At 42.7% G+C, this 26,673-nt stretch overlaps 1 protein-coding gene across 2 annotated transcripts in view; it reads right to left on the bottom strand.

Moving 5' to 3' along the window:
* Positions 1-26,673, bottom strand: part of EOGT (EGF domain specific O-linked N-acetylglucosamine transferase) — a 38,878-nt gene that overhangs the window by 11,449 nt on the left and 756 nt on the right. The window contains exons 2-13 of one of the 2 annotated variants that reach the window (XM_040454484.1): positions 25,689-25,905; positions 22,863-23,086; positions 21,634-21,734; positions 19,682-19,790; positions 16,616-16,710; positions 16,170-16,274; positions 12,044-12,150; positions 8,455-8,558; positions 2,808-2,900; positions 2,383-2,454; positions 2,150-2,236; positions 1,561-1,629 (exon numbers count right to left, since the gene is read on the bottom strand). In XM_040454484.1, coding sequence (XP_040310418.1) covers positions 1,561-1,629; positions 2,150-2,236; positions 2,383-2,454; positions 2,808-2,900; positions 8,455-8,558; positions 12,044-12,150; positions 16,170-16,274; positions 16,616-16,710; positions 19,682-19,790; positions 21,634-21,734; positions 22,863-23,072 — 1,152 coding nt within the window. In that variant the 5' untranslated portion in view covers positions 23,073-23,086; positions 25,689-25,905. Of the gene's footprint in view, positions 1-1,560; positions 1,630-2,149; positions 2,237-2,382; positions 2,455-2,807; positions 2,901-8,454; positions 8,559-12,043; positions 12,151-16,169; positions 16,275-16,615; positions 16,711-19,681; positions 19,791-21,633; positions 21,735-22,862; positions 23,087-25,684; positions 25,906-26,673 lie in introns of both variants that reach the window. The other variant, XM_040454483.1, reaches the window with a different exon arrangement.

Genomic DNA, 26,673 nt, shown 5'->3' with positions numbered 1-26,673 from the left:
CAGTCCGTGAGTTCGAGCCCCGCGTCGGGCTCTGGGCTGATGGCTCGGAGCCTGGACCCTGTTTCTGATTCTGTGTCTCCCTCTCTCTCTGCCCCTCCCCCGTTCATGCTCTGTTTCTCTCTGTCCCCAAAAAATAAACGTTTAAAAAAAAAAAATTAAAATGTGCTCAGTGAGAAGAATCCAGCTAAGCAGAGAGCTTTCAGGCAGAGGCAATGGTTCTCTGGTGGAGAATGCTTAAAGCTCATTTGTGATTCCATCAGGCCCTGCTGGATAATCCAGGGTAATCTCCCCACCTTCAGGCCAGCTGACAAGCGACCTTCATTTCACCTACAAGCTCAGCATCCCTCTGCCACGTAACCTAATCTTGTCACAGGTTCTAGGGATTCGGATGGGGACATCTTCTGGAGGAGGCCCAGTATTCTGCCTACCATACCCTGCCCAAAACTTCACGGTGGTTTCTCCCACACCGGAATAGAACCCGCTCATTTTCTCAGCTAGGCCTATGAGGCCAAGAGGATATAGGACCTCCCTACCGCCTGCCCAACTTCTCTGACCTCTTCTAGGGTCACCCCCACCTTTCCTGCTGTGCTACAGCTGCCTGGTGATCTCTCCATTCCTGGAGCACCTAAAGCCTGGACATCACAGGCCATCTGCTTCTGCCTGGGAGGCTCTCTCCTTGGCTGGCTTCTTAGCGATCAGGTCTCTGCCCAACAGCACCTCTTCAGATATCTCACCTGACTGCTTCCCCTTCCTCGTGCATCTCTGGCCCCTCTACCCCATCACCTTGTTTTACTTCCTTTGTGGCACTTACTACTACCTGAAATCACCTTACTTAGGGACTTGTTTACTTATTTCTTGTCTGTCTCACCCAGAGAGCATAAGTTCTGTGAGGGCAGGGATCTCACTTATCTTGTCCTCTACGGTAGCTCCAGGGCCTAGAATACAGCCCAACACATAGCAGGTGCTCAAGACATTTTTGTGGACTCAGTCATACTATTGTGAGAACACCTGCCAACCAGGCTGTTATAGGCAAGGGCCTTGCATGGTGATCTTATCTCAGTTAAATATAATTTAAGAGCTGATGCTGTCAAAATAAAGTACAAAACCTAAGAGGTGAATACTTTCCAGAACACACAGTCATGAAAAGAATGGAGACTCTTCTAACTTAAGTCTGCCTCTGGATGCCACAGTATTGCCACACTCCATCAATCATCTCTCAAAAGACACTCTTGCATTTTTGCCGCTAGTTTGTACAGAGGCAGAATGTCTGGCAATCTATGGCAGTAAAGGCAGGACGCAAGAGATAGTTTCTGCCTCTGTTTCCACTCTGAGTTGTGGTAGGTGAACGTTTACAGTAAGGCGAAGCTAGTTTGGGCAATTGGTGGTTTGCTGACCCCCAGTAGGAGTCTAGTAGATGAACTGGGCATAGCCATCAAACTTTGCTAAAAGCTAATAATTTCCAATCAAAGCATGTAGTGCAGTGTGAAAAAAATTAAGCACATGAGTTACAGGAAGTTAAATTCAACATGATGGTATTAAAAACGCATACCAAAAACTAACCTCGTTTTGGTTTAGAATTTTCCGGTACTCTGTACTCCGTGCAAGAATGGTGACTCGGATTCTTCCATCCTGTCATCAAAAGGAAAAGGCAAAATAATGCTGTATATGCCTGCACAGATGAATGAATACTAGAACCTAAAATGCGATTTTCACAAAGCGATGAAACTCAATCAGGATATATTTAGGGAACGAGTACTTGTGTAGCCTGATTCCTTCAGACTTCCCTCAGGAAATAAAACTGCATCCATTTTAGCCACAGAAGACAAAACTTGTTTACTACGCTTCTGTTTGATTGGCTGGGTGGAATTTTTAGCAGGGATTTGTGGGTTAGGTGGGGGCTGGGGGAAGAGCAAGGAGATACGGAGAAAGACAGGAGAAAGAGAATGGAGAAAAAAGTACATTCTTCCACTGTCCCTTATTTATCTGTCATAGGCTGGTGACATCTGATTTTGGATCACTCACTCCAGGCAAGAAATTATTAACCCCAGAAAACACTGTCTTCCGCTGGTTTCTTTTTCTGCAAAGGTGCCATTGGTTTTTATTTTGGGTGAAGTCAGGCCCAAGTCAGAACCTATAATGTACTCCTTACCTGGGGGCCCTCTTGTGTGATGTTCAGTCTGTGCAGCACATGCTGGGAAAATGCCCTGAATAATCCTGTGTTCTGACAGCCAGATATCTAACATGAAAACAATAATTCATGTTACAATGAGCCATTCGGCCTTACTATTTAGGATGTTCTCAAGATACAAATAAACATTTATCTTAAAATCTATCCAGAATAAGTGTATAAATATGAATATTAACACCCGTTGACATGCTTACCAAAGGGGTATTATAGAACAGCCCGTATCGCATCCGGGGGAGTAGGGAAAAAATAGCTTCTTTAAAACACACCTAAGAATGAAGGTATTGTACAAGGTAAGAGAACACAATTTGCACACTCCACACCAAAATAGTACTTAAAATTACAGAAAACAAATTTTAATTAATCTCTTTTTTGCATTAAAATATTTTGAACAGCAAGCTATTTCACTCAAGTGAAAATCATAATTTTGGAAAAGTTAAAGGGAAAAGTTTTTTAATGCTACCTAGTTAAAAACAATTATTCTAGTCATAAAAAAAAAAGCAACTACGAAGTCAAAAATCAATGGTAATAGCTAATAGAAACTCGTATTAAATATTTATTCGATGAGTGAGTCATCTGTAATGACTGTTATTTAGAGACATTTCAGGAAAGTTTCCAGTACCCTTTTGGAATCATAAGTTTTCAAATGTATAACATCATAATCCGTAAATGCTTTCCATGTGTCAGAGAATAGGTCACCATACCCATAGGAGCTCTGAAAGTGAAAACAAAATAGGTTAGGGCCATGGAAGGATGCAATATGGCTTTTTAAAAATGCAACAAAATACTCGAATAAGCTTGTTAGTCTTAAGAACTAATGATGCTAAACCAGCTCAAATAATCCATAGAAGAAACACGGATTTTCATCTTGGGCTTGAGCAAATACCTAATTTGATGGAATGTCATCAGAAATAATCACCACAAGGGGCGCCTGGGTAGCTCAGTCAGTTAAGGGTCCAACTTCGGCTCAGGTCATGATCTCACAATTCTGTGAGTTCGAGCCCTGCACCGGGCTCTGTGCTGACAGCTCAGAGCCTGGAGCCTGCTTAGGATTCCGTGTCTCCCTTTCTCTCTGCCCCTCTCCCGCATGTGCTCTCTTTCACTCTCAAAAATAAAATAAGCATTAAAAATTTTTATTTAAAAAAGAAGTAATCACCACAATTAAACTCTTAGTCTGCTGAAAACATTTGGTTTTTCTACCCTATCTGTTCTTATACTCACATCTCTGAATGGTAGTTGGTGTGGGGTTTTTTCCCTGTGAGTCTTCTATCCAAATCACAGACATATGACACCATTTGTACACACTAGGATAGCTCAGTAAGCAAAAACAATCAGGGTAAATGGATTACACTTCTGAAGAAATTTCAAAGCAAGAAAATGCTTTGGAAGTCCTAACATTAAACTATGATGAATGCTTTTCTTTTTTTTTTTTTTTTAATGTTTATTTTTGAGAGAGAGAGACAGATAGAGGGGAAGGGGTAAAGAGAGACACACAGATTCTGAAGCAGGCTCCAGGCTCCAAGCTGACAGCACAGAACCTGACACGGGGCTCGAACACACAAAGTGCAAGATCGTGACCTGAGCTGAAGTCAGACACTTAACCGAATGAGCCACCCAGGCACCCCACCCCGATGAGCGTTTTTCTAAGAAATGATCTCCTCATTGACCAAAGAGTAACATGTGACAATTCCCCATTAACATTAAGAGTAATAATAATTATAATAGCATCTTGCATATTTCCTACATCTCAGGCATGCTTTTAAGCACTTAAAATTATTAACACCTCACAAACTTAATAACCTAGGGGATACCATTATCCCCATTTTACAGATGAGGAAACAGAGATACAAATTTAAGTAGTTTGCATAAATGGCAGTGCTGGTATGTTTGCAGGGTTGAGATTAAATCCAGTCGGTTTGCTTCCAGATTCCAAGCTTTTAACCTCTGTACACAATTGCCTCTCAGAGGGAAATAGGTCTTTCTAGTACATTTACCAAGTGCATTCCATTTTTGCAAAGCAGAAATTAATTACATGCTCCCTCAGCTAAAGGAAGGATATCAGTTTCTTTAAAAATGGTATAACTTAGATTGAAAAATTCAGCCAAAAGAAATAAGAATTATGTATTGTAGGATTAGATGCAAGGTCTACAGTTGGTTATACATTATGCTCATGTCTTTTTATCATTATAGCAATTCTTTTTTCAGATTTTGAAATTTTTATGTTGCACATATTAGAGTTATTTCAAAGTTATTGAGAACTGTTAGATGTAGTGATAAAAAATTTTCCCCTTCGATGTTCCTCCAATGCCATTCTAATAAAGGCCCTTCTCAACACCATCAAAAATGAAATGTCCCTATTCTGGCTCAATAATAAATAAAGGGCAATTAAAAGAGTGATTCGAGACAGTTTCTTGAGATAAAATACTTCAGATAAAATAAGATACCTTTGAAAGGAAAATTTAATAATAAAATACAGCAATCCTGACTTTTCAGGGAAATCATGTATTATTCAGTAACAACCACCTCCAAAAGGTTCTTTTCCACAGCCCTCAACTTCAAATTATCTGCCACAGGGGAAGGACTTCTTTCTAGTCTCAGGTTGAAGAATATTTGGATATTCTTGAAGATGCCATAAAATTTCCTCCTGTGTATGTCTCCAATTTAAACATGCAAATAACCTATGACTTAGAAAGTCTACTTACAGGAATACATCCCACAGAAAAGCTGGGATAAGCGTATAAAGACACATGTATGTGGGAAGGATGTTCAATACATTTCAGTAAGTAGCAAAAAAAAAAATGGCAATACATGAAATATGATTGGGGGGTGGCAGGACATGATACATGCACTGAGGCATGTGTTGGATATCCCTAGCATCTACCAAATATCATGTAACCATACACACAAAAAAATAATAATAACCCTAAATGTACCCACTGGGAAAGATGCCCCTGATATAATACTAAACTAGGATAGGAGAGAGCATATTTTCTCTAAGGATATAAACAAACACATCCCTACATAAATTTTATTATATCCTTCTACAGATCCTTACATAGATTTTGTATGAGGATATCTTCATATTTGCTAAAGTCAAGTCTTATAAGGGACTCCCACATGTTAACTGCAGTTTGTTACTGTTGAGGGAAATGAACTTGGAGAAGAAGAAGAAGGGGAAGAGACCTTTTTCTTTCTTTTTCTTTCTTTCTTTCTTTCTTTCTTTCTTTCTTTCTTTCTTTCTTTCTTTCTTTCTCTTCCTTCCTTCCTTCCTTCCTTCCTTCCTTTTTTACATTCCCATGACTTAATTTATTTTATTGTTTAATGTTTATTTATTTTAGGAGAGAGAGAATATGCAAGCGGGGAGGGGGCAGAGAGAGAGGAGCACAGAGGATCCAAAGCCACTAACTGCTGCAGTGTGGGGCTCGAACTCATGAACCATGAGATCACGACCTGAGCCAAAGCCGGATGCTTAACCCCAAAAGAGGGAGGTAATAGGAGGGTGGTGACCCTGCTCAGCTAAATGCATCCTGCCCCTCCCTGCCACTCGTGGTCAGCCTGCCCTGACATCACGTGCCCAGTTACCAGTTAAGTGAGTAACCTGGGAATTCATGGTGGCTGTGCATCCTATTTACACTCTCCAGAAGGTGCAGAGAAAGGGAGGGCTATAAAAGGTGCTCAGTTTAACTCAGTCCACGTGAGGAAAACATGGAAAAGCAGGCAACAAGATATAAGGAAGCTTCTGGAAAGTGTCTACAAACCTTTCCGTCAACTTAATAGGATGTGCAGGGGACCATAGGGAGGAGACAGGGCACTGTGGTTTCAGTGCACAGGATGGGGTCCGACTGCCTGGCCTGGAACCCTGACTCCACCCCTCGCTGACTGTGCTCTCTTAGAACACCCGCCTGCTGCTCACAGCTTCAGCTTCCTCATCTGTAAACCAAGTTCATAAAAATCTTACTCCCTGGAGGGTTCTGAGCATTCAATGATATAACATAGGGTGTAATTTTTTTTAAAAAAAGGCACAACAAAGGACGCCTGGGTGGCTCAATTAAGGTCAGACTTCGGCTCAAGTCATGATCTCACGGTTTGTGGGTTCGAGCTCCATGGCAGGCTCTATGTGGACATCTTGAAACCTGGAGCCTGCTTTGGAGTCTGTGTCTCCCTCTCTCTCGGCCTCTCCCCCACTCACTCGCTCTCGTTTTCTCTCTCTCTCTCTCTCTCAAAAATAAATAAATGTTGAAAAAAATTTTTTTAAAGGCACAACAACCCTGAGTTAATCATCAGGGCTTCTGAGAGCTGGTGACGGTGGCCTAGAAGCACTGACAGAAAAAAGAAAGGAACTGTTGCGTCCTTTGCTCACAAAAACAGTTTCAAGAAATGAAACCGTCATGGTAGCAAAACTGGAACTCAAGAGGGAAACACATACTTGCAAAGAAGAAAATCAAAAGACCGCATTATTCACATGCCAAGAATTATCAACCAATTCTCCCCAGACTTCAAATCAAACTACAAGTCTATGGAGCAGTGATAAAGGAAACCTTTCTACGCAGCTCCACTATGAGCCTCGTATCTGTGAAAACAAAACACTTCCCCAAATCCTGCACGAGAATCTAACCTTCATTTAACTGTCTGGCTCTTCTCTCTGGAAATGAAGATGGCAGGGGCCAACTGTGTTTTTAAGTAACACTGCTTGTGATTTTTCTAAAAATTTTTTTTAATTTTTTTTTTTTTTCCAGAGAGAGAGAGAGCATGCGTGTGAGCACATATGAGCCGGGGAGTAGTAGAGGGAGAGGGAAAGAGAGAATCCTACGCAGGCTATAAGCCCAGCGAGAAGCCCAACACAGGGCTTGATCCCACAAACCTGTGAGATCACGACTTGAGCCAAAATCAAGAGTCAGAAGCTCAACTGACTGAGCCACCCAGGCGCCCCTGTTTGCGATTTAAAAAGAGGCTTGACGGGTACAATGTGTCTGGACTGGGAAAGGGCACGATGACTCTTGGAGCTGGCTGTCTCTTCCGGGGATCCTGGGAGCTCTACCAACACAGCTGGTGCAGGAGATAGTGGCCTCTGTGGGACATGAAGTGTCTGTACCTGCCCTAGGAAGATCCCCGCCCCTTGCACCTGAGCTATGCTATTCAGGCTTCTGGAAGGACTCTCCCTGGAAGGAATGCCTGGAGTTGCCCTGCCTGCAAGAATGTTCTCAACAGACTTGTGCCAAGAGGGGGTCTACGAGCATCTTGTGAGTTGGAATGTCTAGGTGAACTTTAATGACCTCTTAGTGGCAGCCTCTCATGTGTACCATAAACCACTTGTCCTCCCTATCATTGCCATGGTCATAGTCAACACACAGAGCACACAACACACAGAGCCAGGCACTGTGACTCTTCACATACTGTATGGTTCATCCATGATACTGAGGGAGATACCAGAATCATCCCATTTCCCAGCTGAGTGTACTGGGGCAACTCTGGGGTTACGTTGGAGGTGGGGGGCTAGATAAGGGAAGAAGGAGAGGGGAAAAAAAGACCGTGCTAATATACCTAAGACTTGCCCTGGGTAGTGACCTGATACAGCACAATCTAGCATCAGTCAAGTAGAAAAGGGAAGCTACAGTTAAGCAAAGGTAGGTGGTAATTACAGGAGGCCACACGGTGAAACAGAGGCCAGATCTCCCCATGGGAGTCAGGTGGGAGGTCACAGAGGTTAAGCAAAGGACAGTCTTCACATGTCTCTCTCAAAGAAACACTGAGCACAGGTCTCTGGGGCTTCACCTGCCCAGAGGGGGAAAGAAATCTTCCATGGCTTCATTCCAAAATTCAAAGAACAAAGATATATACACGCAAATGCATACATACCCATATGTATGCATACATGTAAATGCATATGCACAGACACATTCACACCCATCTGCATCGGTGTGTACATGTGTGTATACTTAAATGTGTGTGGGTTAGAAAACCCCATTTCACCACATCACATTTCACACATTTACTGAGCCAGGCAAAGCTGAAACAAAGGGGGCACCTGGGTGGCTCAGTCGGTTAAGCTTCCGACTTCGGCTCATGTCACGATCTCGTAATTTGTGAGTTCGAGCCCTGTGTCAGGCTCTGTGCTGACAGCTCGGAGCCTGGAGCCTGCTTCAGATTCTGGGTCTTTCTCTCTCTCTGTCCCTCCCATGCTCATGCTCTGGCTCTCTCTGTCCCTCAATAATTAATAAACGTTAAAAATTTTGAAAAAAAGCTGAAGCCAAGAACATGTTCTTACTTACGGTGTCCCACATCACGATGTACACATCTGTACTGAATGAATTATTAACGTGCTGAGTAATATAAAGATTGATAAAATCACAGAAGTGGTGATACATGTTAACACCTGGTATTGGAAAAAAAGAAATCGATGTTAATTAACCCCAAAGAGCAAAGGATTAAACAATTTTTATTCACCCCACCTATTTATAGTGTGATAGACTTTTAGCTGAAAATAATTGGGAGAAAAACATAAGAGTTTTTCCAAAAGCGAAAGGATCTGTACTTGGGAAGTCCTCAATTAACTGATGATTGGGTTCAAAAACTCACTTTAAAATTGTCCATTTAGAAATCAGGAATGCATTTTCCCCTATATACACTAAGTAACCAATGAACAGTAAATTCCAAGAAAAAAATAAGAGAAGTCTATTTAGCTCAAAATGCAGTAGAACTATAAGGCCAAAAAGAGTAATTTTATTTTTTATGATCATTTATTTTTTTAAATGAATCAAGCAATATGTATTTACCGTAGAAGTATGGACAATGATGGCACTTTTAACATTTTGGTATTTTTCATTCCTTTTTAATCGCTATTTATAGCATTGCTTCTTGGGAAAATATTAACCAACTACCATTTGAAAGGGCTGAGTGTCTCATGTTCTAATAGAAACAGCATGAACTTTGGAGTCTGAAGAACCATGTTGAATCCCAGCTCAGCCATTCAGGAGCAAGGTTTTCACAAGAGGTGATAAAGTCCCCACGCTTTAGCTTCTCTAGGAGAAATAGGAAATCCTTATACTTAGGTGCCAGCTTTGTTAGGAGGAATGCAAAGAAAATGTACCTAAAAGTATCCGGCCCTGCGCCTGGCACAGAGGGAAACTGTAATGAAGACAACCTGGATCCTGCCGGGTCAAACAGGGGCGAAGGGAGTGTGTGTGCAGCTATTTCTAAATTTGTAAGTCGGTCGTTAAAAAGAAACCAAACATGCACTCTTTCGACTTAGGTATGCAGGACCCAGTATCCAAACTGGCAACGTGCAAATCTAAAGGGGACGAAATTCCAAGAAATGACATTCAAAACATGCACTTTGGGGCGCCTGGGTGGTTCAGTGGGTTAAGTGTCCGCCTTTGGCTCAGATCATGATCTCACGGTTCGTGGGTTTGAGCCCCACGTTGGACTCTGTGCTGACAGCTCAGAGCCTGGAGCCTGCTTTGGATTCTTGTGTCTCCCTCTCTCTCTGCCCCTCCCCTGCTGGCATTCTGTCTCTCTCTCAAAAATAAGCAAACATTAAAAAAAAATTTTAAACATGCATTTGAAAAGAAAAACAGTGACTCTGAAAAGCAGAAATCATAAAATATTCTGACTTCATTCCCACGGTGAGTAATAATGTTGTGTGCCAGAAAATAAGAGTAAAAAATACTCAGTTTATAGAAGTCAGGTCATTATGCTGTACATCTTAAAGTTATACAGTGCTCTATGTCAATTACATCTCAATAAAACAAAGAAAAAATTATTTTTAGACTGGTAACTAATTATTTTTTTTTAATTTTTTTAATATTTATTTATTTTTTGAGAGAGAAACGGAGTGTGAGCTGGGGAGGGGCAGAGAGAGAGGGAGACACAGAATCTGAAGCAGGCTCCAGGCTCTGAGCTGTCAGCACAGAGCCCGATGCGGGGCTTGAACCTACAAACTGTGAGATCATGACAAAGTCAGACACCCAACCAAGTGAACCACCCAGGCTCCCCTAGACTGCAATCTTAGATGAGTATTTGTAAAGACTCCTTTATGTATTCAGAACAATTTAGCAAAGAGCACATTTTCAAGTTACTAAGAAAAAGAAGGTTCTATGACAACACATCCTTATTTCCAGATGAGCGCACAGCACACATTAGCTCCCCCATGGATCACCCGGCAAGTTTGTAACAGGTACTGAGGGACGCACCACACACCAGTGTGGCCAAGGAAGGAGAAAACATGGGTCCCATTCTCAAGAAATGTGCCCCCGAATGAGTCGTGTTCTGTAAAATGCTCATTCTCTGACGGTAAGAGTCAATGTGAAAAGGGAAACGGGATGAGGGTGTAGTCAGAAGAAAAAGAGTTACAAACATAGGAAAAGAAACAGCCCAGGGCTACGCTAGCCTATTATTCCTACTTTACCCATTTTACTGCCTGAGTAGGGGCGTCCGTTTAACAGCTCATACATATCCACCTCTTTTCAGGCAGATCACAGAGTTTTCTTTGCCCCTTTTCAATTTGCATATTTAAAACAAGAGTCAGGACCTCGAACACAGCATTCTTACTTGCTCTCATTCCAAAAACCACAACGGGTCTGATTTCTGAACCTAATGCTTTGTTATATAAGAATTACAGCTTCAGAAAACAGAAGCATTAAAAATATGATCAATACATTATAGTAATTCTGAAATATTTGTGACAGAGAGCTCTCTATATTTCACTGGAAGCCCGGCCCCCATGCATTTTGATATGGCATGGCAGAATAAACTTTATCTCTTTTAAAATTTGTTTTTTATTTATTTTGAGAAAGAGAGAGCAAGTGGTGAGGAGCAGAGAGAGAGGGAGAGACAGAATCCCAAGCAGGGTCCATGCCGTCAACACAGAGCCCGATGCGGGGCTTGAACTCAAGAACTGTGAGATCATGACCTGAGCAGAAGAGTCGGACACTTAACTGACTGAGCCACCCAGGCACTCCATGATCTTTTTCTCTCATAATAAGACACATAATATAGCACGATCCACATTTCTCCTCTCTGGGACAACTGGTTCACAAAGTTAAAGCTGTCCTTGAAAGTTGAGAGTCAGAAGCTATAGGTACAAATGGGAAAATAATGTAACTAACTTTTTGCCCCTAATAATACACTGCACTGCTAACTTCAGAGGAATTTTCATTTCCCTTCAGTCATGGAAAGGATTTTAGAAAGTCTGCCAGAAGAGCAAGGGCATTCCTCTCCTACCCACGATATATACATGGCTTTTCCTTTTAAATTTTTTCTAAGGAAGCACAACACAAATCAAGTTATTGCAGAAACCAGATGGGGTAAATTTAGCTACAGAAGGTGTCCATAGACCTTTTTCTCCCATCTTTTGATTCTGATAGAGTCATCTGATACGAATGTCCAGGTCTCCACTGAAATACCAAAAGTATCGGGGCGCCTGGGTGGCTCAGTCGGTTAAGCGTCCGACTTCAGCTCAGGTCACGATCTCGCGGTCCGTGAGTTCGAGCCCCGCGTCGGGCTCTGTGCTGACAGCTCAGAGCCTGGAGCCTGCTTCAGATTCTGTGTCTCCCTCTCTCTCTGACCCTCCCCCGTTCATGCTCTGTCTCTCTCTGTCTCAAAAATAAATAAAAAAAAAAAATTTAAAAAAATAAAAATAAAAATAAAATAAAATAAAATAAAATACCAAAAGTATCATATAATGGGAAGTTCAAACTAGCTCCCTTCTTCAGAGAAGGAACCCACTTCAAAAAGCAAACCCACTATTTAATGTCACACAGCCTCCCAGAAAGTCACAGGAAATCACTACATACACATATCAAAGAAGGAACAATGCCTTATTCACTGATAAATAAATAACAGGCAAGTTTAACTTCTCACCTGCATCCAGTTTCATGAAGTAGGTTGGTTTTTCAATAACAACGTCACATTCAGCAGCTTCTATGGGTCTGAAGGCGAGCTGAGTATAGCTTTGTAGCTCAGCAAACCTGGAATTAAGAGTTGGGAGATAGTTTCAAAGGGATCCTCCTGAACTTCCTAATATAATACTGTAACTCAGGATGTGCTCATTAGGGGGACTTTATTTCTAGAATATGCTCTTATGAAGACAAGTGGAACTTCTCAAACTTACTAACATTTATATAACTTGATAATGATTTTAAGATTGAGACAAGGAAGAAAGATGACAGCTTCATGTACAAGATAAAGCAGGAATTTTCCAGACAAAAAAGAAATCTACACAATGCATTGGCTAAATAATCTACCAGTAAAGTGGGAAGATTCAAAAAGCCTTCTTGTGATCTTGTGGTAGACTTTAGGATTCTAAAACAGATGGCTTTCCAAAAATTATTGAGTGCCTCAGAAAGACAGCAGACAGCTAAGCCTCCCGTTAGAAAGTAAAGCCTTTTTCTCAGAAAATGTCTTTGGAGACCATATGGTACAGTTTTCTTCCCTACAAAAGAAGATAATCATGGGCATGTGCCAAAAGATAATTAACCTAAAGATTATAACTCTTCATTTTTGAGACAACTGATGTAAAACAAATATCAAACAAATCCTGTTAAAATACACACAATGCCGAATTATTGTGGTGATTTCAAAAATAGGTCCACAAATTCTCTGACACTTCTCCCTTCAAGAGGTAGAGATTAACTCCCTCCCCTTAAGTGTGGGCCGGACTTGGTGATTTACTTCCAATGAACAGAATATGGCAGAAATGATGGTATATGACTTCTGAGATTAGAGTACACAAAGACCGAAGCCTCTGTCCTAGGGCACGTGCTTAGTCTCTCTCTCTCTCTCTCTCTCTCTCTGTCTCTCAGAGCCGGCTACCATGCTGTGAGTAGCACTAAGGGAGAGGTCCATGTGGCAAAAACATGGCACCAGACACAGAGAAAGTGAAACTTACCACAACATGAGGGAGCCTAGAAGCAGAGTCTCCAAGCCGACTTGAGCCTAGGGATGGCTAAGCCTTTGTCAATAGCTGAACTGCAACCTTGTGAGAGATCCTGAGCCAGAACCGGCCAGCTAAGCTGCCTCCAAATCCTGACCATCAGAAACTTCATGAGATAATAAAGTTTGTTGTCTTAAACTGTAAAATCTTGGAGTAGTTTGTTATCAAATAGATAATGAATGAAAATATACCCTAGTGCATATTTGGGAGTAATTTGTGACATGGCAATAAATTACTAATATAAATACACCAGAGGGAACTACCACCATGTGAAGTCAGATATCGAAACATACTAGGTAATCAAACAGCTCACTGCAGTAGAGGAACTCCTACTGCAAAACTCACATTAAGTGTTGAAAAGAAAAAAGAGGCCCAAAATGGAGTCACTTGTGCTAAGCCCACGTCACCAAACCGAACCTTAATGCCTAACCTAATTACACTTTCCAACTTCTCTAGGAATGGAGTCTTAAGCAGCCAGTCCGTAATTTTCTGGTCAGCACCAACAAGGCCATCTGCCACACAGAGTCCACCTCCCCCACAGGAAGATGAAGGGATCTGCTCTTTTTCTTGTCCCTGCCCCCTTCTGCCTATAAAAGCAGAAGCATTTTGTACAGCTTCTTGGAGCTCTTCTCTGTTTGCTAGATGGGAGGCTGCCCAATTCATGAATCGCCGAATAAAGCCAACTAGGATCTTCAAAGTTACTCAGGTGAATTTTGATTTTTAACCTCAGTTAAGGAAGATACTGCACTGCAGATTGTAAAATGCCCTATAAATGTATGGCGGATTATTATCCTGAAGGATTTGCTGAGCATGAATGTTTGGCCTCAAAAACTAACATTAAATAAGACTATGCTATGTGACTTGTGATATTGTGATTTATAATAAGATATATACATATTTGGTCTTCATCCCCATTTCTGGCCAAGGGAGAAAGCCCTTGCAATTTCAAAGCCAGGAAAGTGTCTTTTGTTATGCTAATGAGGCACTTTTCGACCTCCCTAAGGTTGGGGGCTGGCTGCCAGAAGAATCACCACATCACCCAATCAGAATCACCGTTATTAGAGGGTTGGACCTTTCAGTCCCACCCCCACACCTTAGGGGAATAAAGAAGGGCTGGAGTTTGAATCAACTGTCATGGAGGTAAGGAAGCCCCCACGAAAACCTAACAGGAGAGGACTTGGAAGGTTTCTGGGTTGGGGAACACGTGGGGTGCCTGGAGAAGGCACAGAAGCTCTGCGCCCCTTCCCCACACCTTGCTCTATGCAACTCTTCCATCTGGGTGTTCCTGAGCTACATCCTTCTAGAATAAACTGGTAGTCTAGTAGGCAAAATATTTCTCTAAGTTACTTGAGCCACTCTAGCAAAATCTAACCCAATCTACAGCTGATGCATCAGTCAGAAGCACAGGTGATCCCCTGGGCTTGTAACTGGGGTCTAAAATGGGCGGGGGGACAGTCTTGTGGGACTGAGCTCTTAACCTATGTGGGATCTGATGTTGTCTCTGGGTAGATGGTGTCAGAATTGAGTTGAATTGTAGGACAGCCAGCTGTTGTTGGACAACTGCTCGGTGGCACGTGGAAAATGTAACATATACGCTGGAACTGAGTGCTCAGCTAGACTAAAGGGGTAGCACGGGAGTTTCTTTGAGATGACAGAACAGTTCTGTGTCCCGATTGTGTTAGTGGTTGCATGCACACAGACGTATGATATAAATTTCACAGAATATGCATCCAAAAATAAAAAATAAAAAAGAGTGCATGCAAGCACTGGTGAAATTCAAATATGTTTACTTAATATTATTGCAACAATGTCAATTTCCTGGTTTTGGTCATTGTGGTTATGTTAGATATCATCATTAGAGGAAGCTGGGATAGGGGTACAATGGGAACTCCTTGCGCTATCTAAACTTCTGGAAGTCTACAATTATTTCCAAATAAAAAGTTTTAAAAAAAAGTTTTTTTAAAGTACCCTAATTTGTTAATTTCTAGATACGGACAATTAGACCAAAGAATTAGTAAAAATGTTTTAGGAGCACCTGGGTGGCTCAGTCGGTTGAGCATCCGACCCTTGATTTCGGCTCAGGTCATGATCTCATGGTTCCTGGGTTCAAGCCCCACATTGAGCTCTGCACTGACAGTGCAGAGCCTGCTTGGGATTCTCTCTCTCCTCTCTCTGCCCCTCCCCTGCTCATACTGCCACGCTCTTTCTGTCTTTCTTTGTCTCCCAAAGTAGATAAATAAACTTCAGAAATATGTTTTAAATCAAAATATTTTCTCCAGTTTATATAAAGTTCAAAAAGTTGATCAGAAGTGTTGAAAGTCGGGGCAGGGTTTCCCTTTGAAGAGGAGTCTTGGGTGCTGGTGATGGTCTATGTTTCACCAGGGTAAGAGTTATACAGCTAGGTTCACTTCTTCATCATCCAAACTGTACCCTCCTCTATATGCTTGTTACGTACTTCATTAAATACTTATTTCTTTAAAAAATGTGCTCCCCTGGGGCGCCTGGAAGGTAAGGTGGTTGAGTGTCTGACTTCGGCTTAGGTCATGATGTCATATTTCATGGGTTCGAGCCCCGCGTCAAGCTCTGTGCTGATAGCTCGGAGCCTGGAACATGCTTTGGATTCTGTGTGTGTGTCCCTCTCTCTCTGCCTCTCCCCCACTCACACTCTGTCTCTATCTCTCAAAAATGAATAAATGTAAAAAGAAAAAAAAATTTTAAAGATAAAAAATGTGTTCTCCAAACACATGCACAATTATGAAGAGTTAATAAAATTTCATTTTTGAACAGAATTTTTTTCTTTCATTGGCAGTCAGTAAATCGTGTACCATACTTCCTAATATTTTATAAACATATATTTAATTCAAATACAACTGACAGATTCACTCTGTAGCTATCACTCCCTGAAGGCTCATGCCAAATTCTCTACAAATAAAGTAACATTTTCCATTTAAAAGTCCCTCCCAAGGTCTGCAAGTGCCAGAAATAAAAGCAAGTATTTTAGAAATATATATATATATATATGTTTTATATATATACATATTTTTTAAATCTTACCAGGACTGCAGAGGGCTTTTGCGCTGACCTTGAGACATCAATGTACGAATGTCAAGTGTGCAGTGTCCTCCAATTTCGCCACTCTGGAAAAAATCTTCCTTAAATCTGGTGGATGACAAAAAATTAAGCGGAGTTTGAAAAATTTTATCACTGTTCAAGCACACAGGATGTAACTAATGTGGTTTACAAAATCCGTTCCTCGTTAGAATTTAACTCTTTAAAACAGAATGCTTCGAACATAAACAAAAGTAGCAGAATGGTACAGAAACCTGATGGACCCATAATCCAGCTTCACAATGATCAGCTTGTGGCTTGACTGGGCTTCCATCCTCCACCCATTCCCCGACCTCATCGCCATATTACTATGAAGCAAGTCCAAGCCATATCCCTGGACCTGGAAATATTTCCAAATTTCTACTCGATTTTAACATCAACCATTGAAATACCTGTCATGGTCTCTCTTGATGTTTCTTAAATCAAGATAGAGATTGGTTGCTCTGCAGTACTGAAGATAACGGGAACATACCAGACTTGAGTCATTCTGAAACAAGGTGGAGAAGAAAGAAAAAAATAACTCCAGGTATTAACATTTCGAGGACACACTCAGCCTTGCTAGACAGATTGACAGGATGTACATGTTCGGGCTGAAACCACACCACGTGATGAGAACAGCTTCTGAAAGCCTGCTTCTGTTAATGCATTTTTCTCCTCCCCAGCAGACTCTGGTCAAGCATAGTTTTGCCAGTGTGCACACTTTTAGGTTACTGGGAAAACTCCCAAATGTACTATTTATATCATCTCAAATTTTAAGGCCAAGAGCTTTATGTGTGGTTTTGCTGTGCTCTAAAAAAAAAAAAAAAAAAAAAAAAAGAAAGCTCTCAGAGCCATCAGTATCTCACAGCTATGAGAAAAAGCATTTTCAAAGCCAAGCCAAATGCAACAAAGAAGAATGCACACATTAAGAGACATTAAAGCGAAGGCCGGAAGGGCAGTTGCCAATTTTAATAAGAGGTGCTTTCTACAAACTATAACACTTCTCAGAGTCTCTCTTTCAACAGCAGTAAAAGGGCAATGTTTTTTAAATCACTGTAATAAAAGAGCAAAAGAGTCAACTACCAGAGCCTGGTTTTTGTTTTGTTTTGTTTTGTTTTGTTTTGTTTTGTTTTGTTTTTAACCAATCTGGTTTGTGCTGAAATAGGGACAGTTTCAAAAACTGTTATCTGCTCTGGATTTTATTCATGGATTTAAATGCCATCTTACTGTTTTCCCGTAATTCCCAATGAACACAAGGCCCTAACCTTAACCCACATGGTGTTTTGGAATCCATAGTTGGTAAGAGATCATATTCTGATTGCACAAAATGTGTCACTGTAGATCTTGTCCAGGAAAGCATTCTACAAACTGCCTTGGAGGAGGTGTGTGAGGTGTGGAATGGCTCTCCCTTTGTGCCCGCCACAAGAACATCTGGGCTCCAGCCAAACTGTGTGGCATACACAAAACGATGTCTTGTAAGGGTGTCAGCAGCAGTGCAGGTTAAAGCCACAAATTCCTCCTTCGGGGTTCATCCACCTCCCTACAATTGCTTCAAGTTCTATTACGTGGTATCTCCCAAAGCACCACAGAGCACATATTCCACTTCTTAACGAAAGTGAATTAAGAATTTTTTAAAAATTTTCTGGATTGCCTGGAGATAACAGAGACCCCTGAGAGGTCAGAGACATGGCCAGGGTTCAAGAACCCTGGCAGATAGGAGACCTTAATAATAAGTGCTTACGCTATCAACAATAGCCAAAGTATGAAAAGAGCCCAAATGGCCATCGATGGATGAATGGATGAAGAAGATGTGGTAGATACATACAATGGAGTATTACTCGGCAATCAAAAAGAATGAAATCTTGCCATTTGCACCTACGTGGATAGAACTGGAGGGTATTATGCTAAGTGAAATTAGAGAATGACAAAAATCGTATGACTTCACTCATATGAGGACTTTAAGAGACAAAACAGATGAACATAAGGGAAGGGAAACAAAAATAATATAAAAACAGGGAGGGGGGCAAAACAGAAGAGACTCTTAAATATGGAGAACAAACAGAAGGTTCCTGGAGGGGTTGTGGGAGGGGGGATGGGCCAAAGGGGTAAGGGGTATGAAAGAATCTAGCCCTGAAATCATTGTTGCACTATATGCTAACTTGGATGTAAATTAAAAAAATAATAATAAAAGAAAAAAAGAAAAAAAGAAAAAAATAATAATCAGTGCTTACAGGGGTGCCCAGGTGGCTCAGTAGGTTAAGCATCTAACTCTCCATCTCAGCTCAGGTCATGATCTTGCACTTCGTGAGTGCCAGCCCTGCACTGGGCTCTACGCTGATGGTGCAGAGCCTGCTTGGGATTCTGTCTCTCCTTCTCTCTGCCCCTCCCTCGTTTGTGTTCCTTCTCTCTCTCTCTTTCCCAAAATAAATAAATAAATTTAGAATAATAGTAAGTACTTACAACCCATGAACCTTTAAAAACTAACCCTGAGCCCTTTGCTGGAAACCCAGTCCCACACTGAGCATTTTTACAGCAGAAGTCCATTTCATCCCCACCATAAGCTATGACACAGGCATGGCTTGAAAGGAAAAGAAACTGAAACATGGCAAGGTTGGGTGCTCTAAGAATCAGGTTTTGAACCCTGCCCTGTGGAGACTGCTCTTCTCCTGACCACCCAGAACTGGCTCTTAGCAACGTGCATGGCTGACCCACTGAGGGCAGTGCACAGTTGAAAGCACACAGAAAGAGATCTGTATCTGAGTTCTAGACGTACAAGTCTACAAGCGTGGTCCTGGAGAAGCTGCTTAACCTCTCTGAGGACTTTGTTGTTCTCTCTGGTCAAATGGCATCAGTAATCCCTGCCCTGTCTATCTGCTCTAAGGCTTGCGAAAGTCAAGCTAGCTGACAAGGAGAAAAGGCTTTCGCGAACCATCAAGTCCTAAACAAACACAGAGCAGTATGGTGGGGGTGTATCATCTATCCCAAACGACTTGCAAGGGAATCTGGAAAGAAGCAATTTATCTTCTTTAGCCTAGTTGGAGGAAAATTCTAAACCTAGTTATATTTTAACTGTCTCAAAATATGACCTTCTGAGATATGTGTGAAAATGAGGACATGGCTTCCAAATGACACAGAACAACTTGTTTTAGAAGTTAAATAAAAGTTGAAGCCAGGGCTTCAGTCGGTTAAGTGTCCGACTTAGGCTCAGGTCATGATCTCATGGTTCCTGGGATCGAGCCCCTTGTTGGGCTCTGTGCTGACAGCTCGGAGCCTGAAGCCTGCTTCAGATTCTGTGGCTCCTTCTCTCTCTGCCCCTGCCCCACTCACTCTCTCTCTCTCTCTCTCTCAAAAAATAAATAAACATAAAAAAATTTTTTCAAGTTGAAGCCAATAAATAAGTGAGTATGGATTCCTCTCATGGAGCCTTGCTTTTACATGAAAACCCAAACACTAACGAGTATTTGAAAATAAACACGCACCGTTTCCTCAGGCTGGCAGAGCACGTGAAGTTCTTCCAGTCGCTCTCCGGCATATCCAAAGTCAGCTTGTTTCCAGAATATGTCCTGGGCTGATTCAAGGGTATCTGTCCTATTCGCAATCATAAAGATGCCATTATTTTTCTCTTTTTCACTTTTCTGAGCCTTGAGTTTCCTTTCTTTCTTTTTTTTTTTTTTCAACGTTTATTTATTTTTTTGGGGACAGAGAGAGACAGAGCATGAACGGGGGAGGGGCAGAGAGAGAGGGAGACACAGAATCGGAAACAGGCTCCAGGCTCTGAGCCATCAGCCCAGAGCCTGACGCGGGGCTCGAACTCCCGGACCGCGAGATCGTGACCTGGCTGAAGTCGGACGCTTAACTGACTGCACCACCCAGGCGCTCCGAGTTTCCTTTCTAAAGGTGAAATTGCTAAAAGTTTTTTGAACTATCATAATCTTCCTGTAACTCCTTTGAGACATCAAGATACCAAAATAAGTTACTTACAGACTTACTTTCTTTTACTGAAAACACACAACAGAAATTTATTAAGTTAGGGTCATCTGGAACTCAAGAAAACGAGCTGCTAATTACTGTATTTTCTTTAGCTGGTATGCACTGGTGCCCCAGCAGCACTTTAGATTCTCTAAGTGTCTCTAAAACATAAAACATGTACTTTTAGCCTGGTCTCCCTTTCTCAGATGTTGAGAGATGACTCTAGCCTTTCCAGTGAAGAAAACAAATCTTTAAAGAACTTTCACTCTTACATCTTATAATACATATTCATGTAATAAAAATGATTAGAATAAATCCTAAGAATGGCAGCCTCAAAGTTCTTAACAACAATGGTCTTTAATCACCACTCTCCCAACACCACGTCCATCTGTGCCCCAACCAAAGTGTAGGCTTTACCTACTGTATATACTTCACACTCTCCTCCACACTCAAGAGGGAGCCATCAGGGGCGCCTGGGTGGCTCAGTCGGTTAAACGGCCGACTTCGGCTCAGGTCATGATCTCACGGTCCGTGAGTTCGAGCCCCACGTGGGGCTCTGTGCTGACAGCTCAGAGCCTGGAGCCTATTTCGGATTCTGTGTCTCCTTCTCTCTGACCCTCCCCTGTTCATGCTCTGTCTCTCCCTGTCTCAAAAATAAATAAAAACGTTAAAAAAAAGTTTTGTTTTTTTTTAAAAAGAGGGAGCTATCAATTTATCGTTTTAGTGTTTGTTAGGGTAAAATATTTTCTAGTGATCCATATTGTTTTTCCCTCTTGGTAGAGGTAAAAAGACATATTCCTGCACAGGGTGGTAAGAAGGAGGGGAAGCAAGTCAACTTGAATTCATCACTGTATAAGCAAATTAATATCTAAAAGAATTACTATCTAAAACCAAAAGAGTTTGTTGGGGAAGTGGGGCATCAGCATACAATGCAGAGAAGGATAATTTAAAGGGGAGGAGGGGGTGCCCGGTGGCTCAGTCAGTTAAGTGTCCGACTTTGGCTCAGGTCATCATCTCACAGTTTGTGAGTTCGAGCCCCACATCGGGCTCTGTGCTGACAGTGTGGAGTGTGCTTGGGATCCTCTGTCTCCCTCTCTCTCTGTGCATCGCCACACATGCCCTCTCTCTGTCAAAAATAAATAGACATAAAAAAAAAGAATTTAGGGGCGCCTGGGTGGCGCAGTCGGTTAAGCGTCCGACTTCAACCAGGTCACGATCTCGCGGTCTGTGAGTTCGAGCCCCACGTCAGGCTCTGGGCGGATGGCTCAGAGCCTGGAGCCTGTTTCCGATTCTGTGTCTCCCTCTCTCTCTCTGCCCCTCCCCCGTTCGTGCTCTGTCTCTCTCTGTCCCAAAAATAAATAAACGTTGAAAAAAAAAATTTTTTTTTAAATAAAAAAATAATAAAAATAAATAAATAAATAAAAGAATTTAAAGGGGAGGAGGATTCCATCTAGAAGCTTACCATCCCATGTCGACGTAGGTACAAAGAGGGTAGCCAAACCTGAACTCTGGTTTGCAGGATTTCTCATAACCCCAGCAGAACTTTAGATTCTCTAAGTGTTTCTAAAAAAACAAATGTGTACTTTTAGACTAGTCTCTCTTTTTCGGACATTGAGAGACGACTCTAGTTTTTTCTGTGAAGAAAACAAATCTTTACAGAACTTTCACCCTTACATCTTATAATACATATTCATGTAATAAAAATCATTAGAATAAATCCTAAGAATGGCAGTCTCAAAGTTCTTAACAACAATGGTCTTTAATCACCACTCCCCCAACACCATGTCTGTCTGTGACCCAACCCAAGTGTAGGCTTTACCTACATTCCCAAAGACCACTTGCATTGGAACTTCCTCTGCCTTTCTCAGTGCTCAAAGCGATTCTAAAAGCAGTCCCTAAAGAGTACAAAATGAAATTTCTATGATCAAAAGAACCACAAATTAGATGGATCAGCAACTTTACTCATCAATCAAGATAAGGAGAGACGCCACAAGACGCCACAAGACGGGACAGTTCTGCAGTCCTGGGGGGACCCAGCAGCTCCTGTTGGCCAGAGAGCTTAGTCCGCTTGTCTGCAAGGCCAAGAAGCAAGACTGGTCTCATTCCCAGGTCTGCCTGTCCATGCGCTTCCTGTGTGGGCTCCATGGGAAAGGAAGCGTTTCACAAGGCCCAGCTTTGATCTCTGCGACCTCGACCTCATGAGACGTCTTAATGGGCTCCAATTTGAGGCCTTTCCAACAACCTTAAAACAGAAGGAAGGCCATAGTAACAGTCATAATTAGGTGGAGACAGAGGCGGAGGTGTTATTACCGAAATTAAATGCTAAGAGACCTTCTGAGGAGCAGTTTAAGAAAGAAGAGGTGTGAAGTTCTTCAGTTGCTTTTACCTAGACCTTTTGTCCGAAATCTAATTTACTTTGTTTACAGAGAATACCAATAGTACCGGCTGCCTATTTATTTCATTAGTGATTTAGCTTTTAAATTTTATTAGTGATTTCGATTTTAAATCTCACTCTCATGAATGGGGTATCATTTTAAAAAGCAAAGTTTAGTCACTTAGCAGCACTAGATGAAATGCAAACAAAGTCTTACTACTACCTTACAGAATGCAGCCATCAAGTTCAGGTTATAAAACAGGACTAAAATCCTTTTAAAAAGAACTAAGAGGAGAAAAAACAAGATGAATACCTACCTTATAAGGACAATGGGAGTCTTTCTTACAGACCGTGGCAACGTGCCTATTATTGTGCAAAAAGAAGGGAATGTGTTCCTGGGGCAAGCGAATGCTGGCGTAGTTAAACAGAGGTTCGCCTGGAATGCCATCAGCCTTGGGAGAAGCCTCCTCTTGGCCACTCAGTGAAACACCATGAAGCAATACTCCAAGAATAAGCAGCATTAACATAGCAACCTCCAAACCTAGAGATCCAATTGGAAAGGTTTTTGTTAAGGCATATCCTTTAAAGGTCAAAGAGATCAAGAGCTAAATATAAAGACACCGAACTCTACTGAGTAACATTCCCTCTATTTGACATTTATTGTGCACCTGTTCTGTGCCAGGCACTGTGTTAGGGGCCACCCCGTACACAGGCTTGAACAAAACAAGAAAGGCTCCTGCTCTGTTGGAGCTTATAACCTTTTTCAGACTTTTTCAGTAGAGAGCCAGATAGTGAATATTTTTGGCTTGGGAGGTCCTACAATCTCTGTGGCACTAGGCCACAGTACCTTTGCTATGAAAGAACCCACAGCCCATCCTAAAGAATAGGGGTGGTTGTGTTCTAATAAAACTTTATTTGTGAAAACAGGATGAAGGATTCGATGTGACCCCACTCACATATTACTGATGCTAGAAAGTAGGTAATATGATAGACAACACGGCATGATGGTTAAGAATATGAACTTTGAGACTAGACCAATTGGGTTTGAATCCAGCTACAGTTTCCTGGCTGTATGATCTTGAGCTATTTAATCTCTCTGTGCTTCAGCTTTTCCAACTGTAAATGGAAATAATAATAAACCTTCCTCATAGGGCTGTTGTGACTTAAATATTGGTAAAATGTTTAGATGTACCTGGCACATTAAATGCTATATAGGTGTTTATGAAATAAATGTTTAAAGCCATGTGGTATGGTGGGGGGAAGGAACAGGTCGCTAAATAGTATTTGAGCTTAGACCTGAATTTTGAGCAAGGAAATCATGCCAGGGAGAGAGAAGAAAAGAAAATGCAAAAGCTCTGAGGATATGTGCATCTGCTGAATAAAAACTAATAATCACGGGATGCCTGAGTGGCTCACACGGTTGAGTGTTCTGACTCTTGGTTTCAGCTCAGGTCATAATCCCAAAATGGTGGGATTGAGCCCCGCATCGAGCTCCACACTGAGAATGGAGCCTGCTTAGATTTTCTCTCTCTTCCTCTGCCCCTCTATCTCTCTTGCACTCTCTCTCTGAAATTTAAAAAAAAAACAACAACAACAAAAAAAAACCACCTAATAATCACAATTGTATATGGGTTCATACTATGTGTCAGGTACTGTTCAAAGTACCAAGGATGTAGCAATGAAGATGTGGTCTAAAACGCCTTACCCTTGTGAAGCTTACATTCTAGGGGGTGTCATACTGATCTATGATAATAGTAACTACAACTTAGAAAACTCCAGGAGGGAAATTCAGGCAGTCTGTCTCAGAGATTGTGCCATTACTCTGTCCCCATCTTGCATTAGCAACATGAGAAGGGACAATAACCATCATGGGACCTTACTGCAAGTCTATCTCACCCCACAAGGATTAAATCTCAGGGACCAGAATTCTCCTATGTTTCCAGACCACAATGATACCATTTCTTGTTCACTTTAGCAGTATATTTTGCTCTGTGAAAAAAAAAAAGGGGGGGCTCTTCCCACTGAATGATAGGGCTATATTACACGTAACTACTCCCCAGCAAGAGCCACAGTCATCAGGGCATGTTGGAAAACCCAGCTTTCAGAATCAGCCTTCATTGACCCTGGGTCACAAGGACGGGGCCTTTAGGAACAAACTTCAATGTTCAATCCAGCTTCAAGTTCCAAGGCCAAGGCTTCATAACAAAGAGTGTGGACAGTGAAAATGAATCCTTTTCCCCTCTGGAGTAGTAAATATGGTGGGTTCTTTCGTGGCTCTGAAGAATATACTGTTACCTATTATAAAGTGACCTGAATTAATATTTTTAGTTATGACTTTTATACAACCGTGAGTTGATAGCCATTTTACAAAATTGAAAAATACATATTAATACTAACAGTGTACTTATCAGGGAAATATTGACCTCTTGAATTCTCAGAACCACACAGAAGCTTTTGTCATGCTTTAGGTATGTGAAATCTGTCAGAAATGAAACATACTACCTTAAAAGAATGCTAACGTAGACCTTATCATATAGGTGATATTTTGGATTCAAGGAAATACTAAGAGAGAAAACAACGTGGTGAGATAACGTCTCAGTGGAAGGCCAAGCATTTAGCGAGACACCCCGTAAGCAAAGGGCCTGACTCATAGTGAGTTTTCTTTTCCCTAATGAACACCATGCTGCTAAAATTAAAGTCAAAGACACCATCTTCAACACTCTAACTTTAACCAGATTCTAATGGTAAGCAGAAGGACACAGCCTGCTTTATACAGTCACCAACAGGTACAGGCCAAAGGGACACTTTGTAGATTAACCATTTCCTGGAGGCAAACAATGTTCCTGGTTCTGACCCTATTCATTCTGCGCACTGAATCATACTGCTACTTGAACCTTACTATTTACTACTCTGGGCCTTACCTTTCAAAAGGCAGGATGGCCTATTTTTTGGCTCATCCCTTCCAATGATGAAGTCATTGCTGTGACTAAGTCCTGACCTTCCGGTGTTCAGGTCCACTGTCCCTGACTGAGCTCTAGCCAAAACTAAACCTACTGATCCATGAAGAAGGAGTAACTTAAGTCATGGGAAAGATCTGAAGTCTCAGACCAGAAAGCAGGCTTTTGCAAAGGGCACGTACCCACTTGCATACGCTAGAAGGGGGTGGCTGCTGGAGCATGAAAGCACAACCCCGGGGCCTGGCAGAAAGCCTGTCTGCACGCGGTCGTCTTGCAAGGTCCCCCAGGGCAGGGTGTCTGCACTTCTCCAGCAGATGAAAGCTTCAGCGCTGCGCTACTTTCCTTCAGCGCAATGCAACTGGCTCCCTCCTCTTCTGTATTCCTGGACCGGATTTCCTCAGGCCTAAAAGGTGGAGGAGGGGAAAAAAAAAAAAAAAGTAAGACGATGAGAGGCTAAAGCCCGAGGCTGACAGGGACCACAGTGGGTGACACAGTGGGCAGTGCCTTGTGACAGAGCTTGGGCAGTCTAAAGAAGGCAGTGGACACACGAAAAGTTGAAAGCATCTGAGGCTCACAAGGACTCCTAAATGGCTCGGCCCCCACTGGGGCCACAGGTCCCACGGTGGGTAGAGGCAAGGGGGTCGGAGAGGGCTCGGCGGCTGCCTGAGATGCCCAGGGGAGGTCCACCAGCTGTGCGCGGTAACGGGAAGCGGTGCGGCGGCGAGGTCGGCGGCGGGCGTGCTTCCGCAGCCACCCCGCCGCGCTCCGGACCCACTCCGCGCTCCGCACCCACCCCGCCACCTCCCGGACGCGAGGATCCCCGCACGTCGCCCGCCACCCAGCACCGCACCCCCGCTCCACCCGGCCCCCGGCGTGCCGGGGAGGGGCCCGCGGAAGCGGCTTCGCCCGGGTCTGGGACCCCGACCCACGGGGCGCGGGCGGGGAAGAAGGGCATCCTTCCCCGTGGCCGGCGGGCTCCCGGGAGCCCCGCGCGCCGCTGCAGGCACCATGAAGGGGCCGAGCGCCCGCCTCTCCGGCCCGCAGGCGGCGAAGGCGCCGGCGGAGTCCGCGGAGAGGCTGCAGCCCGCGGGGAAGGCGCGCCGGGCGCCCCGGCGGGAGAGGCGCGCGCAGCACGGCGGCCGCGGGAGGGCGGCGGGTGAGGGCTCCGCGG

Source organism: Herpailurus yagouaroundi, unplaced genomic scaffold, assembly GCF_014898765.1.
Source record: "Herpailurus yagouaroundi ecotype Mexico unplaced genomic scaffold, PumYag 213, whole genome shotgun sequence".
Taxonomy (NCBI): Eukaryota; Metazoa; Chordata; class Mammalia; order Carnivora; family Felidae; genus Herpailurus; species Herpailurus yagouaroundi.
This window is presented reverse-complemented; position numbering and strand designations above follow the sequence as displayed.